Genomic DNA, 20481 nt, shown 5'->3' on the forward strand with positions numbered 1-20481 from the left:
AGCAGAGGGCGATAGTGCATAAACTGTTATGCCCTAGGAAGGGGGGCATGCGCTTCTGTGTTTATCTTCTGCAGCAGTACATGCAACTTTTGCTTGGAGGAAAATAAACAATACAAAACATGTCTAAAATAGAGTTGTTGAGAGAGTTTCTCAAGCAGAAATTAACAGCGGCTGCTGAGGAGATATTTGGGGTAGTTGAAAAAACGATAGCAGAGTACCAGGTAGACGTTTTCCGTACGAAAGAGGAGAACGAACGTCTTCGTGGGCTGTTGATGTTGCATAGAGGAGGTTTGTAGCGTCATACAGTAATTTTTTTGTAGCGTCTAACCACATACAAAAGGGGAGGTGTAGCTAATTAGCTACATGGGTGTCTATCTAATAACGTTAGCAAGCTTTCTAGCCCTGGGGGCCAGTGTCCCAGACCCTAAATGTTTGTCAATGGCGAATCTTCATTGAAAGTGCCAATTACAAAACCTTAATTGTAAACGTAGTGTAGTCAGGGGAACTGGCCTTAAAGCTGAGATCCGCAAAATGTGAAACAGCGCCACTGCATCTGTTCCTGTTTTGTTTTTGAAAAGGGGGCGACGAGCATCCAGCAACGCAACCTGGTCTCAACATTTCGTATTAACTACGAAACATTACATTTAGTGTGATATGTTACGTTTCGTATGGTATGTATTAATTTGTGCATGTCCAGCCGTTTTGTATATGTTACGAATTTGCTAAATGTACAATAGCTGGTACTGCAGTGCATCTCCTCCTCATGGACTGCACCAGATTTGCCAGTTCTTGCTGTGAGATGTTACCCCACTATTCCACCAAGGCACCTGCAAGTTCCCAGACATTTCTGGGGGGAATGGCCCTAGCCCTCACCCTCCGATCCAAAAGGTCCCAGACGTACTCAATGGGATTGAGATCTGGGCTCTTCGCTGGCCATGGCAGAACACTGACATTCCTGTCTTGCAGGAAATCACGCACAGAACGAGCAGTAGGGCTGGTGGCATTGTCATGCTGGAGGGTCATGTCAGGATGAGCCTGCAGGAAGGGTACCACATGAGGGATGTCTTCCCTGTAACGCACAGCGTTGAGATTGCCTGCAATGACAACAAGCTCAGTCCGATGATGCTGTGACACAGCACCCCAGACCATGAAGGACCCTCCACCTCCAAATCGATCCCGCTCCAGAGTACAGGCCTCGGTGTAACGCTCATTCCTTCAATGATAAACGCGAATCCGACCATCACCCCTGGTGAGACAAAACCGAGACTCGTCAGTGAAGAGCACTTTTTGCCAGTCCTGTCTGGTCCAGCGACGGTGGGTTTGCGCCCGTAGGCGACGTTGTTGCCGGTGATGTCTGGTGAGGACCTGCCTTACAACAGGCCTACAAGCCCTCAGTCCAGCCTCTCTCAGCCTATTGCGGACAGTCTGAACACTGATGGAGGGATTGTGCATTCCTGGTGTAACTCAGGCAGTTGTTGTTGCCATCCTGTACCTGTCCCGCAGGTGTGATGTTCAGATGTACCGATCCTGTGCAGGTGTTGTTACACGCGGTCTGCCACTGCGAGGATGATCAGCTGTCTGTCCTGTCTCCCTGTAGTGCTGTCTTGGGCGTCTCACAGTACATAAATTGCAATTTATTGCCCTGGCCACATCTGCAGTCCTCATGCCGCCTTGCAGCATGCCTAAGGCACTTTCACACAGATGAGCAGGGACCCTGGGCATCTTTCTTTTGGTGTCTTTCAGAGTCAGTAGAAAGGCCTCTTTAGTGTCCTAAGTTTTCATAACTGTGACCTTAATTGCCTACCGTCTGTAAGCTGTTAGTGTCTTAACGACCGTTCCACAGGTGCATGTTCATTAATTGTTTATGGTTCATTGAACAAGCATGGGAAACAGTGTTTAAACCCTTTACAATGAAGATCTGTGAAGTTATTTTGATTTTTACAAATTATCTTTGAAATACAGGGTCCTGAAAAAGGGACGTTTCTTTTTGCTGAGTTTAGTTGCAAAGTAGATAAAAAGTAGTAAGTAGTTTAAAAGTTGTCCGTTCACATTATACGCCCACCCATCCACCCCCATTTCATTTTTGCCTTAAGTAACCTTCTGTCTTATGTAACCATACCAAACGTAACATAATAAACTAATTTGAGTGCACAGGATTTACATTTACTGTGTTACATCTAGTCTGAGACCCGGCTGAGCAAAGTAATACAAAAAAATAGTAGTAGCTACATACACTGATGTCTGAGGGAATAAAACAAACATTGTTTGAAGTTACATTTTTGTTGTTGTAATATCGCAAACGGACGTGGCAGTTTCACCAAAACGGATTCTAAATTTAACAGATCTACATGTGTAACTGTATCTCTTTCCCTCCAGAGTCAGACTGCCAGCAGCAGGCTGAAGCTACTATCACTTTGGTGCAGGTTGCCCCTGAGCAGCAGTCATGTACTCAAGACTGGAGCCTCCGTCTAGGACAGGAGGACCCAGAGCCCACAGTGTCACAGTGTAAAGGGGAAGAGGATACCCACTGGATCAAGGTTGAAGAGCACATTCAAAGGCTGGAGTCTGATTCCAAAGAAGATCCAGACCAAGTATCCACTCCTGAAGGTGGGTTCGCTGACAAGCTCTCAACACATATTATCAAGCCATAGCATTGGTCAGTGGGCATATAGCTATACCTTTCAGCACATCATTTATTGTAACACAGTCGTGCTGTTGTTATTAGAGTTGTATTTATAGGTCATACTCTTTGAAATCAAGGGGCATTTTATTAGTGGAAATTATTGGAAATTGTACAGTCTGTGGCTTTAAGCCCTGGTGACGCTGAGTCCTTTCTTTTCCTCAGATTTCACATTCCAAATGGAGGCAGAAGGGTCTGCAGATCAAGCCATCAAACTGAAAGTCATCATCAACGACAATAGAATAGAGAAAGTGGTTCTGCCCTCTCAACCTGATTCACTGAATGAGCTGATATCAACGCTGAAGGAGAAACTACATCTGAAGTTTGATTTCTGTCTTCTTTATGAAGACCCTGATTTCAACAATGAGCTCTTCAACTTAGAGACCATTGAAGACTTGCCTTCTCCTAGGGCTACGGTGAAAGTTTTGCCAATACGACGTGATACAGACCTCGGTTTAGCTGGACTCTCAGCCACCGAGTTACAGGACGCCCCACCAGAGCGGCTAGGCAGGTGGCCTGAGGTATTTGTCATACCCACTTTCTCGATGGAGGTTGAGTTTGCTCTGAGAGAGGGCAATTGCGCATATCTGAGACATGAAACGGTGCTGAAAATAACAAAGGGTCAAAAACACAACATTCTTGATAGGATGGCATGGACCATCTTCAATTCCAAAGCTTACCCAAGTGACAGGCAGTTTGCCAAGGCAGCTGAGGCCCTTGTAACCAAGCACCCATGTTTGAAAGAGCCCGGCTCAAGAACAGGCTGTGATGGCTGGAAGAATAGCCTGAAATTCAAAATGGGAAACTACAGGCAAAAGTTACGCCGTGTTGGGTTCCCAGAGGTTGCTGTGAACGGGGTTAGGAGTAGCAAGCATCATCCTGACAACGAGCACGCTCGGAGCAACATTAAACGAGCACGCCGGGCAGAGGTGAACTTCCTGCCCAACTTCCCTCAAGGAGAAGACGAGGCCAGCCTGGAGAAACAGAGACTGGAGATGGTCCACGAAATTACGAAAGAAAACAGAGACCTGCCACTGTGGGACCCAGAGCCCACAGTATCACATTGTAAAGAGGAAGAGGATACCCACTGGATCAGTGAGGTTGAAGAGCACATTCAAAGGCTGGAGTCTGATCCCAAAGATCCAGACCAAGTATCCACTTCTGAAGGTGGGTTCACTGAATAGCTCTCAACACATAGCACCAAGCCATAGCATGGGTCAGTGGGTATACAGTGCATTCGGAAAGTATTCAAACCCTTGACCTTTTCCACATTTTGTTACGTTACAGCTTTATTCTAAAATGGATTAATGCTAAATCGTTTTTCCCCTCAATCTACACACAATACCCCATAATGACAAAGCAAAAACAGGTTTTTAGAAATGTTTGAAAAAAAAATATATATATATTGGAATAACTTATTTACATAAGTATTCAGACCCTTTACTCAGTACTTTGTTGAAGCACCTTTGGCAGCGATTACAACCTTGACTCTTCTTGAGTATGACGCTACAAGCTTGGCACGCTTGTATTTGGGGAGTTTCTCCCATTCTTCTCTGCAGATCCTCTCAAGCTCTGTCAGGTTGGATGGGGAGCGTCGCTGCATAGCTATTTTCAGGTCTATCCAGAGAAGTCCGGGTTCTGGCTGGGCCACTAAAGGACATTCAGAGACTTGTCCCAAAGCCACTCCTGCGTTGTCTTGGCTGTGTGCTTAGGGTCGTTGTCCCCAGTCTGAGGTCCTGAGCCCTCTGGAGCAGGTTTTCATCAAGGATCTCTCTGTACTTTGCTCCGTTCATCTTTCCCTCGATCCTGACTAGTCTACCAGTCCCTGCCGCTGAAAAACATCCCCACAGCATGATGCTGCCACCGTCATGCTTCATCAGACCAGTGAATCTTGTTTCTCATGGTCTGAGAGTCCTTTAGGTGCCTTTTGGCAAACTCTAAGCAGGCTGTCATGTGCCTTTTACTGAGGAGTGGCTTCCGTCTGGCCACTCTACCATAAAGGCCTGATTGGTGGAGTGCTGCAGAGATGGTTGTCCTTCTGGAAGGTTCTCCCATCTCCATAGAGGAACTCTGGAGCTCTGCCAGAGTGACCATCAGGTTCTTGGTCACCTCCAAGACCAAGGCCCTTCTTCCCCTGATTGCTCAGTTTGGCCGGGCAGCCAGCTCTAGGAAGTCTTGGGGTTCCAAACTTCTTCCATTTAAGATTGATGGAGGCCACTGTGTTCTTGGGGACCTTCAGTGTTGCATAAATATTTTGGTACCCATCCCCAGATCTGTGCCTCGACACAATCCTGTCTCGGGGCTCTACGGACAATTACTTCGACCTCATGGCTTGGTTTTTGCTCTGACATGCACTGTCAACCTTTGGGGCCTTATCTAGACAGGTGTGTGCCTTTCCAAATCATTTCCAATCAATTGAATTTACCACAGGTGGACTCCAATCAAGTTGTAGAAACATTTCAAGGATGATGAATGAAAACAGGATGCACCTGAGCTCCATTTCGAGTCTCATAGCAAAGGGTCTGTAAATAAGTTATTTATTTTTATTTTTATTTTTAATAAATTTGCAAAATGTTCTAAAAACCAGTTTTCGCTTTGTTATTATGGGGTATTGTGTGTAGATTGATGAGGACATTTTTTTTATTTAATCCATTTTAGAATAAGGCTCTAACGTAACAAAATGTGGAAAAAGTCAAGGGGTCTGAATACTTCCCGAATGCACTGTATATCCCTTTGAGCACATACAGTGCCTTTAGAAAGTATTCACACCCCTTGACTTTTCTTTACATATTTTGTTACAACCTGAATTTAAAATGGATTAAATTGAGACTGTGTCACTGGCCTACACACACACAATATCCAAAATGTTAAAGTAGAATTATCTTTTTAGACATTTTTACAAATGTATTAAAAATGAAAAGCTGAAATGTCTTGAGTCAATAAGTATTCAACCCTTTTATTATGGCAAGCCCAAATAAGTTCAGGAGTAAAAATGTGCTTAACAAGGCACATAATAAGTTGCATGGACTCACTCTGTGTGCAATAATAGTAATTTAGCAGACGCTCTTATCCAGAGCGACTTACAGTTAGTGCATACATAATAAAAAAATTAAAAGTGTGTTTTTTCATACTGGCCCCCCGTGGGAATCGAACCCACAACCCTGGCGTTGCAAACGCCGTGCTCTACCAACTGAGCTACATCCCTGCCGGCCATTCCCTCCCCTACCCTGGACCAATTGTGCGCCGCCCCATGGGTCTCCCGGTCGCGGCCGGCTACGACAGAGCCTAGATTCGAACCAGGATCTCTAGTGGCACAGCTGCGCCACTCAGGAGAACCCCACACATACAATTATCTGTAAGGTCCCTCAGTCAAGCAATGAATTTCAAACACAAATTCAATCGCAAAGACCAGGGAGGTTGTCCAATGCCTCACAAAGAAGGGCACCTATTGTGGGATGGGTAACATTTTAAAAAGCAGACATTGAGTATCCCTTTGAGCATGGTGAAGTTATTAATTCAACTTTGGATGGTGTATCAATACACCCAGTCACATTTACATTTACATTTACGTCATTTAGCAGACGCTCTTATCCAGAGCGACTTACAAATAGGTGCATTCACCTTATAGCCAGTGGGATAACCACTTTACAATGTTTTTTTTTGGGGGGGTGGGTTGGAGTAAGGGGGGGGTAGAAGGATTACTTTATCCTATCCCAGGTATTCCTTAAAGAGGTGGGGTTTCAAATGTCTCCGGAAGGTGGTGAGTGACTCCGCTGTCCTGGCGTCGTGAGGGAGCTTGTTCCACCATTGGGGTGCCAGAGCAGCGAACAGTTTTGACTGGGCTGAGCGGGAACTATGCTTCCGCAGAGGTAGGGGAGCCAGCAGGCCAGAGGTGGATGAACGCAGTGCCCTCGTTTGGGTGTAGGGACTGATCAGAGCCTGAAGGTACGGAGGTGCCGTTCCCCTCACAGCTCCGTAGGCAAGCACCATGGTCTTGTAGCAGATGTGAGCTTCAACTGGAAGCCAGTGGAGTGTGCGGAGGAGCGGGGTGACGTGAGAGAACTTGGGAAGGTTGAACACCAGACGGGCTGCGGCATTCTGGATGAGTTGTAGGGGTTTAATGGCACAGGCAGGGAGCCCAGCCAACAGCGAGTTGCAGTAATCCAGACGGGGAGATGACAAGTGCCTGGATTAGGACCTGTGCCGCTTCCTGTGTAAGGCAGGGTCGTACTCTCCGAATGTTGTAGAGCATGAACCTACAGGATTGGGTCACCGCCTTGATGTTGAGCGGAGAAACGACAGGGTGTTGTCCAGGGTCACGCCAAGGCTCTTCGCACTCTGGGAGGAGGACACAACGGAGTTGTCACCCGTGATGGCGAGATCATGGAACGGGCAGTCCTTCCCCGGGAGGAAGAGCAGCTCCGTCTTGCCGAGGTTCGGCTTGAGGTGGTGATCCGTCATCCATACTGATATGTCTGCCAGACATGCAGAGATGCGATTCGCCACCTGGTTATCAGAAGGGGGAAAGGAGAAGATTAGTTGTGTGTCGTCAGCGTAGCAATGATAGGAGAGGCCATGTGAGGATATGACAGAGCCAAGTGACTTGGTGTATAGCGAGAATAGGAGAGGGCCTAGAACTGAGCCCTGGGGGACACCAGTGGTGAGAGCACGTGGTGCGGAGACAGCTTCTCGCCACGCCACTTGGTAGGAGCGACCAGTCAGGTAGGACGCAATCCAAGAGTGAGCAGCACCGGAGATGCCCAGCTCGGAGAGGGTGGAGAGGAGGATCTGATGGTTCACAGTATCAAAGGCAGCAGACAGGTCTAGAAGGACAAGAGCAGAGGAGAGAGAGTTAGCTTTAGCAGTGCGGAGAGCCTCTGTGACACAGAGAAGAGCAGTCTCAGTTGAATGACCAGTCTTGAAACCTGACTGGTTTGGATCAAGAAGGTCATTCTGAGAGAGATAGCAAGAGAGTTGGCTAAAGACGGCACGCTCAATAATTTTGGAGAGAAAAGAAAGAAGGGATACTGGTCTGTAGTTGTTGACATCAGAGGGATCGAGTGTTGGTTTTTTGAGAAGGGGTGCAACTCTCGCTCTCTTGAAGACGGAAGGGACATAGCCAGCGGTCAAGGATGAGTTGATCAGCGAGGTAAGGGAGAAGGTCACCGGAGATGGTCTGGAGAAGAGAGGAGGGGATATGGTCAAGCAGGCAGGTTGTTGGGCGGCCTGCCGTCACAAGTCACAGGATTTTATCTGGAGAGAGAGGGGAGAAAGAAGTCAAAGCATAGGGTAGGGCAGTGTGAGCAGGACCAGCAGTGTCATTTGACTTAACAAACGAGGATCGGATGTCGTCAACCTTCTTTTCAAAATGGTTGACGAAGTCATCCACAGAGAGGGAGGAGGGAGGAGGGAGGGGGTGGGATTCAGCAGGGGAGGAGAATGTGGCAAAGAGCTTCCCTAGGGTTGAGAGGCGGATGCTTGGAATTTAGAGTGGTAGAAAGTGGCCTTAGCGGCAGAAACAGATGAAGAAAATGTAGAGAGGAGGGAGTGAAAAGATGCCAGGTCTGCAGGGAGTCTAGTTTTCTTCCATTTCCGCTCAGCTGCCCGGAGCTCTGTTCTGTGAGCTCGCAATGAGTCATCAAGCCACGGAGCTGGAGGGGGAGGACCGAGCCGGCCGGGAGGATAGGGGACATAGAGAGTCAAAGGATGCAGAAAGGGAGGAGAGGAGGGTTGAGGAGGCAGAATCGGGAGATTGGAGGGAGAAGGATTGAGCAGAGGGAAGAGATGATAGGATGGAAGAGGAGAGAGTAGCGGGAGAGAGAGAGCGAAGGTTGCGACGGCGCATTACCATCTGTGTAGGGGCAGAGTGAGTAATGTTGGAGGAGAGGGAGAGAGAAAAGGATACAAAGTAGTGGTCGGAGACTTGGAGGGGAGTTGCAGTGAGATTAGTAGAAGAACAGCATCTAGTAAAGATGAGGTCAAGCGTATTGCCTGCCTTGTGAGTAGGGGGGGACGGTGAGAGGGTGAGGTCAGGAGAGGAGTGGAAAGAAGGAGGCAGAGAGAAATGAGTCAAATGTAGACGTAGGGAGGTTGAAATCCCCCAGAACTGTGAGGGGTGAGCCATCCTCAGGAAAGGAACTCATCAAGGCGTCAAGCTCATTGATGAACTCTTCAAGGGAACCTGGAGGGCGATAGATGACAAGATATTAAGCTTAAATGGGCTAGTGACTGTGACAGCATGGAATTCAAATGAGGAGATAGACAGATGGGTCAGGGGAAAAATTGAGAATGTCCACTTGGGAGAGATGAGGATTCCTGTGCCACCACCCCGCTGACCAGATGCTCTCGGGGTATGCGAGAACACATGGTCAGACGAGGAGAGAGCAGCAGGAGTAGCAGTGTTTTCAGTGGTAATCCATGTTTCCGTCAGCGGCAAGAAGTCGAGGGACTGGAGGGTAGCATAGGCTGGGATGAAGTCTGCCTTGTTGGCAGCAGAACGGCAGTTCCAGAGGCTGCCTGAGACCTGGAACTCCACGTGGGTCGTGCGTGCAGGGACCACCAGGTTAGAGAGAGGCAGCAGCCACGCGGTGTGAGGCGTTTGTGTAGCCTGTGCGGAGAGGAGAGAACAGGGATAGGCAGAGGCATAGTTGACGGGCTGCAGCAGATGGCTACAATAATGCAGAGGAGATCGGAATAAAATGAACTAAACATCTGGGAAAGGAGAGAGCGGGCCTCCCTCACCACAACTCCCAAATATAACTCTCCCAACTTCCACCTCAGAAACTATAATTGTTGTAAACTACAGCGGTTCAATGTTTTCTAGGAATAGACTAACCTAGTTTATTCAGCTAGCTAACTAGGTGCAGTATTATTCCGTGAAAAACGTCCGGGCACCTCGTCATAAGACGCCACAGCCAGCTAGCATGCCGGTCTCCAGCAGCAGGGTTTAGCGCCAATACTCAGCCACAACAACCACCAGTGTATCAACACACAAGCAGATCGTTCGTGTCCGTGTCTAACGTTGTGGGTTAGTCCCGACAGCTTGAGCGAGTCTGTCGTCAACTTATTCAGCCAGTTAGTTAGCTAGAATAGTTAGCAAACTAGCTAGCCATTGCTTTCAGACAAAGAAGAAAGTCCTTTCACGGCACGAACACTACAAAGATACATGTGTCTTTCCTAACTCAGTTGCTTGAGAGGAAGGAAACCGCTCAGGGATTTTACCATGAGGCCAATGATGACTTTAAAACAGCTACAGAGTTTAATGGAAGTGATTAGGAGAGAACTGAGGATGGATCAACAACATTGTAGTTACTCCACAATACTTTTAGTCATTTAGCAGACGCTCTTATCCAGAGCGACTTACAGGAGCAATTAGGGTTAAGTGTCTTGCTCAAGGACACATCGACAGATTTTTCACCTAGTCGGCTCGGGGATTGTTATGGGCCAACTAAACTCTTTCCTGTGTGTGCCAGTCTCCAGGTAACCTGCAGACAGTACCAACTCAGTCAATACAACAGTACTGTAGCTACATTACCAACTCAGTCAATACAACAGTACTGTAGCTACATTACCAACTCAGTCAATACAACACTACTGTAGCTACATTACCAACTCAGTCAATACAACACTACTGTAGCTACATTACCAACACAGTCAATACAACACTACTGTAGCTACATTACCAACACAGTCAATACAACACTACTGTAGCTACATTACCAACTCAGTCAATACAACACTACTGTAGCTACATTACCAACACAGTCAATACAACACTACTGTAGCTACTTCATTTGTCTTATCTGTTTCCAACCAACATATTATGAGTGAAGAAACAATGAGACGCTGCTGATTAAGAGTGGTCTCCTTGTAGAAGGGTCTGGAGAAGGTATAATGACCTGTACAGAGGCCTGTATTACACTACCACCACTACTACAGTTACAATGCAGAGCTGGGTTGGAAGTTGGGGGTGTGACTCTGACCTGTGCTGGGGTGGCACTGGGTGGGCAGCCACTGTCTGTGGGCATCACACTGGGGCCTGTAGGGCTGGTAGCCTAGCAGTAGAGACTGTCTCTCCTCCACAGATGCTGGCTCTGCCAATAGAACTGCAGGGCTGGGGAGAAAATACAACAAAACAAAGTAATCCCACAGAGAAACTATGACGTTGAGATGACACTAAATATTACAACAGTAGCCACCGAACACTCTTTAGTAGTTAACTCTTGGCATTGAAAGAAACAAGTAATGGAGCACATCACACAGAGAAGGATATGACATCATATCCAGAGGATATGACATCACACCAGACATACTGGAGTGGGCAGCCAGTCGTAGAGCAGAGTGGGAGTGGCTCAGCAGCCTATCAGAGAGCAGCGTGGTCTGGTCGGAAGAGGAGAAGGTGTGGAGTAGCTCGTCAGAGGTCAGATGAAGGCCTTACATTTAAAATAAATAAATAAGGACACTGTTTTCTACTGGATGTTCTCCTCTGGGAGAGCTACCTGCTGTACCCCAGAGGAGAACATCCAGTAGAAAACAGTGTCCTTATTTATTTATTTTAAATGTAAGGCGCTTTAAATACAAATGTAATAAATAAAGATAGTCACACTCTATACATGGTGTGACACAGCACCCCAGACCATGAAGGACCCTCCACCTCCAAATCGATCCCGCTCCAGAGTACAGGCCTCGGTGTAACGCTCATTCCTTCAATGATAAACGCGAATCCGACCATCACCCCTGGTGAGACAAAACCGAGACTCATCAGTGAAGAGCACTTTTTGCCAGTCCTGTCTGGTCCAGTGACGGTGGGTTTGCGCCCATAGGTGACATTGTTGCCGGTGATGTCTGGTGAGGACCTGCCTTACAACAGGCCTACAAGCCCTCAGTCCAGCCTCTCTCAGCCTATTGCGGACAGTCTGAACACTGATGGAGGGATTGTGCATTCCTGGTGTAACTCAGGCAGTTGTTGTTGCCATCCTGTACCTGTCCCGCAGGTGTGATGTTCAGATGTACCGATCCTGTGCAGGTGTTGTTACACGTGGTCTGCCACTGCGAGGATGATCAGCTGTCTGTCCTGTCTCCCTGTAGCGCTGTCTTGGGCGTCTCACAGTACATAAATTGCAATTTATTGCCCTGGCCACATCTGCAGTCCTCATGCCGCCTTGCAGCATGCCTAAGGCACTTTCACACAGATGAGCAGGGACCCTGGGCATCTTTCTTTTGGTGTCTTTCAGAGTCAGTAGAAAGGCCTCTTTAGTGTCCTAAGTTTTCATAACTGTGACCTTAATTGCCTACCGTCTGTAAGCTGTTAGTGTCTTAACGACCGTTCCACAGGTGCATGTTCATTAATTGTTTATGGTTCATTGAACAAGCATGGGAAACAGTGTTTAAACCCTTTACAATGAAGATCTGTGAAGTTATTTTGATTTTTACAAATTATCTTTGAAAGACAGGGTCCTGAAAAAGGGACGTTTCTTTTTGCTGAGTTTAGTTGCAAAGTAGATAAAAAGTAGTAAGTAGTTTAAAAGTTGTCCGTTCACATTATACGCCCACCCATCCACCCCCATTTCATTTTTGCCTTAAGTAACCTTCTGTCTTATGTAACCATACCAAACGTAACATAATAAACTAATTTGAGTGCACAGGATTTACATTTACTGTGTTACGTCTAGTCTGAGACCCGGCTGAGCAAAGTAATACAAAAAAATAGTAGTAGCTACATACACTGCTGTTCTATAGCGCATGCAATGATGTCTGAGGGAATAAAACAAACGTTGTTTGAAGTTACATTTTTGTTGTAATATCGCAAACGGACGTGGCAGTTTCACCAAAACGGATTCTAAATTTAACAGATCTACATGTGTAACTGTATCTCCTTCCCTCCAGAGTCAGACTGCCAGCAGCAGGCTGAAGCTACTATCACTTTGGTGCAGGTTGCCCCTGAGCAGCAGTCATGTACTCAAGACTGGAGCCTCCGTCTAGGACAGGAGGACCCAGAGCCCACAGTGTCACAGTGTAAAGGGGAAGAGGATACCCACTGGATCAAGGTTGAAGAGCACATTCAAAGGCTGGAGTCTGATTCCAAAGAAGATCCAGACCAAGTATCCACTCCTGAAGGTGGGTTCGCTGACAAGCTCTCAACACATATTATCAAGCCATAGCATGGGTCAGTGGGCATATAGCTATACCTTTCAGCACATCATTTATTGTAACACAGTCGTGCTGTTGTTATTAGAGTTGTATTTATAGGTCATACTCTTTGAAATCAAGGGGCATTTTATTCGTGGAAATTATTGGAAATCGTACAGTCTGTGGCTTTAAGCCCTGGTGACGCTGAGTCCTTTCTTTTCCTCAGATTTCACATTCCAAATGGAGGCAGAAGGGTCTGCAGATCAAGCCATCAAACTGAAAGTCATCATCAACGACAATAGAATAGAGAAAGTGGTTCTGCCCTCTCAACCTGATTCACTGAATGAGCTGATATCAACGCTGAAGGAGAAACTACATCTGAAGTTTGATTTCTGTCTTCTTTATGAAGACCCTGATTTCAACAATGAGCTCTTCAACTTAGAGACCATTGAAGACTTGCCTTCTCCTAGGGCTACGGTGAAAGTTTTGCCAATACGACGTGATACAGACCTCGGTTTAGCTGGACTCTCAGCCACCGAGTTACAGGACGCCCCACCAGAGCGGCTAGGTAGGTGGCCTGAGGTATTTGTCATACCCACTTTCTCGATGGAGGTTTAGTTTGCTCTGAGAGAGGGCAATTGCGCATATCTGAGACATGAAACGGTGCTGAAAATAACAAGGGATCAAAAACACAACATTCTTGATAGGATGGCATGGACCATCTTCAATTCCAAAGCTTACCCAAGTGACCGGCAGTTTGCCAAGGCAGCTGAGGCCCTTGTAACCAAGCACCCATGTTTGAAAGATCCCAGCTCAAGAACAGGCTGTGATGGCTGGAAGAATAGCCTGAAATTCAAAATGGGAAACTACAGGCAAAAGTTACGCCGTGTTGGGTTCCCGCCGTATTGGAATAACTTATTTACATAAGTATTCAGACCCTTTACTCAGTACTTTGTTGAAGCACCTTTGGCAGCGATTACAACCTTGACTCTTCTTGAGTATGACGCTACAAGCTTGGCACGCCTGTATTTGGGGAGTTTCTCCCATTCTTCTCTGCAGATCCTCTCAAGCTCTGTCAGGTTGGATGGGGAGCGTCGCTGCATAGCTATTTTCAGGTCTATCCAGAGAAGTCCGGGTTCTGGCTGGGCCACTAAAGGACATTCAGAGACTTGTCCCAAAGCCACTCCTGCGTTGTCTTGGCTGTGTGCTTAGGGTCGTTGTCCCCAGTCTGAGGTCCTGAGCCCTCTGGAGCAGGTTTTCATCAAGGATCTCTCTGTACTTTGCTCCGTTCATCTTTCCCTCGATCCTGACTAGTCTACCAGTCCCTGCCGCTGAAAAAACATCCCCACAGCATGATGCTGCCACCGTCATGCTTCATCAGACCAGTGAATCTTGTTTCTCATGGTCTGAGAGTCCTTTAGGTGCCTTTTGGCAAACTCTAAGCAGGCTGTCATGTGCCTTTTACTGAGGAGTGGCTTCCGTCTGGCCACTCTACCATAAAGGCCTGATTGGTGGAGTGCTGCAGAGATGGTTGTCCTTCTGGAAGGTTCTCCCATCTCCATAGAGGAACTCTGGAGCTCTGCCAGAGTGACCATCAGGTTCTTGGTCACCCTCCAAGACCCAAGGCCCTTCTTCCCCTGATTGCTCAGTTTGGCCGGGCAGCCAGCTCTAGGAAGTCTTGGGGTTCCAAACTTCTTCCATTTAAGGTTGATGGAGGCCACTGTGTTCTTGGGGACCTTCAGTGTTGCATGGAATATTTTGGTACCCATCCCCAGATCTGTGCCTCGACACAATCCTGTCTCGGGGCTCTACGGACAATTACTTCGACCTCATGGCTTGGTTTTTGCTCTGACATGCACTGTCAACCTTTGGGGCCTTATCTAGACAGGTGTGTGCCTTTCCAAATCATGTCCAATCAATTGAATTTACCACAGGTGGACTCCAATCAAGTTGTAGAAACATCTCAAGGATGATGAATGAAAACAGGATGCACCTGAGCTCCATTTCGAGTCTCATAGCAAAGGGTCTGTAAATAAGTTATTTCTGTTTTTGTTTTTTTTATACATTTGCAAAATGTTCTAAAAACCAGTTTTCGCTTTGTTATTATGGGGTATTGTGTGTAGATTGACGAGGACATTTTTTTAGTTAATCCATTTTAGAATAAGGCTCTAACGTAACAAAATGTGGAAAAAGTCAAGGGGTCTGAATACTTCCCGAATGCACTGTATATCCCTTTGAGCACATACAGTGCCTTTAGAAAGTATTCACACCTCTTGACTTTTCTTTACATATTTTGTTACAACCTGAATTTAAAATGGATTAAATTGAGACTGTGTCACTGGCCTACACACACACAATACCCAAAATGTTAAAGTAGAATTATCTTTTTAGACATTTTTACAAATGTATTAAAAATGAAAAGCTGAAATGTCTTGAGTCAATAAGTATTCAACCCCTTTATTATGGCAAGCCCAAATAAGTTCAGGAGTAAAAATGTGCTTAACAAGGCACATAATAAGTTGCATGGACTCACTGTGTGCAATAATAGTAATTTAGCAGACGCTCTTATCCAGAGCGACTTACAGTTAGTGCATACATAATTTAAAAAAAATAATTATGTGTGTTTTTTCATACTGGCCCCCCGTTGGAATCGAACCCACAACCCTGGCGTTGCAAACGCCGTGCTCTACCAACTGAGCTACATCCCTGCCGGCCATTCCCTCCCCTACCCTGGACCAATTGTGCGCCGCCCCATGGGTCTCCCGGTCACGGCCGGCTACGACAGAGCCTAGATTCGAACCAGGATCTCTAGTGGCACAGCTGCGCCACTCAGGAGAACCCCACACATACAATTATCTGTAAGGTCCCTCAGTCAAGCAATGAATTTCAAACACAAATTCAATCGCAAAGACCAGGGAGGTTGTCCAATGCCTCACAAAGAAGGGCACCTATTGTGGGATGGGTAACATTTTAAAAAGCAGACATTGAGTATCCCTTTGAGCATGGTGAAGTTATTAATTCAACTTTGGATGGTGTATCAATACACCCAGTCACTACAAAGATACATGTGTCTTTCCTAACTCAGTTGCTTGAGAGGAAGGAAACCGCTCAGGGATTTTACCATGAGGCCAATGATGACTTTAAAACAGCTACAGAGTTTAATGGCAGTGATTAGGAGAGAACTGAGGATGGATCAACAACATTGTAGTTACTCCACAATACTTTTAGTCATTTAGCAGACGCTCTTATCCAGAGCGACTTACAGGAGCAATTAGGGTTAAGTGTCTTGCTCAAGGACACATCGACAGATTTTTCACCTAGTCGGCTCGGGGATTAGAACCAGCAACCTTTCGGTTACTGGCACAACGCTCTTAACCACTAAGCTACCTGCCGCCCCAAGGTACAATACTAGCCTAAATGACAGAGTGATGAGAAGGAAGCATGTACAGAATAAAAATATTCCAAAACATGCATCCTGTTTGCAATAAGGCACTAAAGTAAACTGCAAAAAATGTGGCAAAGAAATGAACTTTATGTCCTGAATAAAAAGCGTTATGTATGGGGCAAACACAACACATCACCGAGTACCACTCTTCATATTTTCAAACATGGTGGAGGCTGCGTCATGTTATGGGTATGGTTGTCATCAGCAAAGAATAGGGAGTTTTTTTAGGATAGAAATAAACTGAATAGAGCTAATCACAGTCAAGATCCTAGAGGCAGTCTGCTTTCCAACAGACACTGGGAGACAAATTCACCTTTCAGCAGGACAATAACCTAAAACACAAGGACAAATATACACTGGAGTTGCTTACCAAGACGACATTGAATGTTCCTGAGTGGCCTAGTTACAGTTTCGACTTAAATCGACTTGAAAATCTGTCTAGCAATGATCAACAACCAACTTGACAGAACTTGAAGAATTAAAAAATAATAATGGGCAAATATTGGACAATCAAGGTGTGCAAAGCTCTTAGAGACTTACCCAGAAAAACTCACAGCTGTAATCGCTGCCAAAGGTGGTTCTGACATGTATTGACTCAGGGATGTGAATAGTTATGTAAATGAGATATCTATATTTAATTTTCAATAAATTAGGAAACATTTCTAAAAACATGTTTTCACATTGTCATTATGGGGTATTGTGTGTAGCTGGGTGAGAGAGAAATCTATTTAATCCATTTTGAATTTAGGCTGTAACACAAAACAATGTGGAGTAAGTCAAGGAGTATGCATAGTTTCTGAAGGCACTGTACCTTATCATAACACAGGTGTGCTGTTGTTGTTAGAGTTGTTTTTATAGGTCATACTCTTCCAAATCAAGGGTCATTTTATTAGTTGAAATGGCTTTAAGCCCTGGTGACGCTGTGTCCTTTCTCACGGATTGACATTAAGGGTTGCCCTATTGCCTGGGGCAAGTGAACTGAGCAGTCGCGCAAGTTGAGCCTGCTTTGAGATTGCCCCATTGGGAAGTATTTTATTTGTTATTTTAAGTGAAAACAACCAAACAGCAAAGAATGCCAGTAGCCTAAAACGGATCTTTCTGGTTTCTCCCTATTATTTAATTAAAAGACAGACAATTTATGGCAGTCAGGCAAGTTGATCCTGCCCTGAGAATTTGGTTACTGATAACCACCTAAATAGAAATAATTCCAATACTGAACTTTCTGGATCCTAGGTGAAAGGTAGGCAATAGATGGAACTTCTGTTTGTAAATAGCTCATTTACATTTTGGGCAACCAAAATATACTCCTGACTTGCCTAATGCGCAAGTGCCTTTCAGACTCTAATTTCAATCCCTGCTTTTCTGTTCTGCAGATTTCACATTCCAAATGGAGACTGCAGATCAAGCCATCAAACTGAAAGTCATCATCAGTGACAACAGAATAGAGAGAGTGGTTCTGCCCTCTCAACCTGACTCACTGAATGAGCTGATATCAACACTCAAGGAGAAACTACATCTGAAGTTTGATTTCTGTCTTCTTTATGAAGACCCTGATTTCAACAATGAGCTCTTCAACTTAGAGACCATTGAAGACTTGCCTTCTCCTAGGGCTACGGTGACAGTTTTGCCAATACGACGTGATACAGACCTCGGTTTAGCTGGACTCTCAGCCACCGAGTTACAGGACGCCCCACCAGAGCGGCTAGGTAGGTGGCCTGAGGTATTTGTCATACCCACTTTCTCGATGGAGGTTGAGTTTGCTCTGAGAGAGGGCAATTGCGCATATCTGAGACATGAAACGGTGCTGAAAATAACAAGGGATCAAAAACACAACATTCTTGATAGGATGGCATGGACCATCTTCAATTTCAAAGCTTACCCAAGTGACAGGCAGTTTGCCAAGGCAGCTGAGGCCCTTGTAACCAAGCACCCATGTTTGAAAGAGCCCGGCTCAAGAACAGGCTGTGATGGCTGGAAGAATAGCCTGAAATTCAAAATGGGAAACTACAGGCAGAAGTTACGCCGTGTTGGGTTCCCAGAGGTTACTGTGAATGGGGGGAGGAGGAGCAAGCATCGTCCTGACAATGAGCACGCTCGGAGCAACATTAAACGAGCTCGCCGGGCAGAGGTGAACTTCCTGCCCAACTTCCCTCAAGGAGAAGACGAGGCCAGCCTGGAGAAACAGAGACTGGAGATGGTCCACGAAATTACGAAAGAAAACAGAGACCTGCCACTCATCAATCAACACATGCAGAAGACATTTGCTCTCCGACGCCAAGAAATCGTGAAATCCAGTCCCCCAGTAGAGCATCTCAGAACACGCTGGCCAGCACTCTTCCTCGAAGCCCAGGTAAGCAGACTAAGAAAGTTGGGTTTGTCCATTCATGTGCTCATAACAATCTACATTTCCATTGCAATTCAGATCTTCTTTGATGGATGTCACATGGGCTTTTGGTTGTACTCACAAATGGTGGTTATCAGTAACAAAATTCTCAGGGCATGCTCAACTTGTGCTTTATCTTTTGCTGCAGGTACATGCTGAGTTTCAGAGAATCACCAACCAGAGCCTGCAGCAGACGTTCTACGCTGCCTTGGACCACCACACGCCCCGCCTGCTGACCCTGTTCAGGGAGAAGGAGGGGAAGTCCACCACCTATGGAGGGAAGTTCTCAAGCATCTTGAGAGTGTACAACGAACAGGTCAGTGGGATTCACTGGATCAGGGATGGACAATCTTGGTGTGGCTGCAGACTCTTGTTTCAATCAAGCAGTGACACACCTGATTCAACTTTATCAACTAATCTTCAACCAAGACTTTGTTTACTGCTTGGTTGGAACAAAAGCCTGCACCCACACCTGGATTTTGTAGATAAGATTGGCCACCCGTGCACTATATGGACATTTACTTCAACTGTTAGTTGTGACTGGAACCAGATTAGATTACTCCTCTATGTTGGGGTTGACGAGCTCAACTTGCTGGAATATTTAAATGCTAAATTACATTGTGAAATGTGCACACTTTAGTTCACTTCACAGGGAGAAAAGAACATCACTGGGGCCCGTTCTGCAGTCCTGGCTGGTCTCCCTTTGTTGTTACGAGAGGATAGTTCTGATGTCTTCAAAGTCTGCAAGGTAGTCACCCATATGGTTTTACAGCCTGTACCATTATCAACACATTATTCTTTCGTATTGTGATTTTTAAACTTTGTTTTTTCTTATGTCATTAAGGTTGGAGAACTCAGCAACCCTGGTATTCTGGATGGGGTTTCCATTCTCTCAGTGGTGGCCCAGCACAATGAGGTGGTGGTGGGTGGTGTACCCATCAGACCAGCCCATGTATCCATTGTCCTTGAGGATAAGATCGTCATGACTAACTCCCGCTCCTGGCCAGATGCTCTCGTGGTTGTGTTTGGCCTACTCTACTCCCTCCATCTGAACTACCCCAAGGCCCTGGGCAGCACCTTTGAGTTCATGCAGAAAGTCTTCCTGAACCTCGACGATGGAAAGCTGAAGCCCAAGCTGTTAGCGCTGAAAAATGAACTGTTGGCCTAATTCTGTAGTGATGAGCTGGAATTTTACTTTCAGTGACCTCCTATACAGTGGGGAGAACAAGTATTTGATACACTGCCGATTTTGCAGGTTTTCCTACTTACAAAGCATGTAGAGGTCTGTAATTTTTAGCATAGGGACACTTCAACTGTGAGAACTGCAAAAATCCAGAAAATCACATTATATGATTTTTAAGTAATTAATTTTCATTTTATTGCATGACATAAGTATTTGATACATCAGAAAAGCAGAACTTAATATTTGGTACAGAAACCTTTGTATGCAATTACAGAGATCATACGTTTCCTGTAGGTCTTGACCAGGTTTGCACACACTGCAGCAGGGATTTTGGCCCACTCCTCCATACAGACCTTCTCCAGATCCTTCAGGTTTCGTGGCTGTCACTGGGCAATACGGACTTTCAGCTCCCTCCAAAGATTTTCTATTAGGTTCAGGTCTGGAGACTGGCTAGGCCACTCCAGGACCTTGAGATGCTTCTTACTGAGCCACTCCTTAGTTGCCCTGGCTGTGTGTTTCGGGTCGTTGTCATGCTGGAAGACCCCGCCACGACCCATCTTCAATGCTCTTACTGGGGGAAGGAGGTTGTTGGCCAAGATCTCGCGATACATGGCCCCATTCATCCTCCCCTCAATACGGTGCAGTTGTCCTGTCCCCTTTGC

The 20481-nt window shown here is 46.0% G+C and overlaps 1 protein-coding gene across 1 annotated transcript; it reads left to right on the forward strand.

Annotated features, from left to right (window-relative positions):
* Positions 1 to 66: 66 nt before the first annotated feature.
* Positions 67 to 19894, forward strand: LOC121586198. The gene is made up of 9 exons (XM_041902714.1): positions 67 to 288; positions 2377 to 2607; positions 2846 to 3847; positions 12566 to 12796; positions 13035 to 13376; positions 17627 to 18603; positions 18785 to 18952; positions 19277 to 19384; positions 19481 to 19894. The coding sequence occupies exons 1-9, from the start codon at positions 120 to 122 to the stop codon at positions 19802 to 19804; spliced, it is 3552 nt and encodes a 1183-aa protein (XP_041758648.1). The 5' UTR covers positions 67 to 119; the 3' UTR covers positions 19805 to 19894.
* Positions 19895 to 20481: the final 587 nt, after the last annotated feature.

The sequence above is a fragment of the Coregonus clupeaformis genome, unplaced genomic scaffold (genome assembly GCF_020615455.1).
Source record: "Coregonus clupeaformis isolate EN_2021a unplaced genomic scaffold, ASM2061545v1 scaf2144, whole genome shotgun sequence".
NCBI lineage: Eukaryota > Metazoa > Chordata > Actinopteri > Salmoniformes > Salmonidae > Coregonus > Coregonus clupeaformis.

Excerpts from the sequence above, each read along its gene's own strand:
- LOC121586198 (XM_041902714.1), top strand. The coding sequence starts at position 120 with ATGTCTAAAATAGAGTTGTTGAGAGAGTTTCTCAAGCAGAAATTAACA. Across the intron at positions 18,953-19,276 it reads TGAGAGTGTACAACGAACAG|TTCACTTCACAGGGAGAAAA; the intron begins GTCAGTGGGATT and ends TGCACACTTTAG. Across the intron at positions 19,385-19,480 it reads ATGTCTTCAAAGTCTGCAAG|GTTGGAGAACTCAGCAACCC; the intron begins GTAGTCACCCAT and ends TATGTCATTAAG.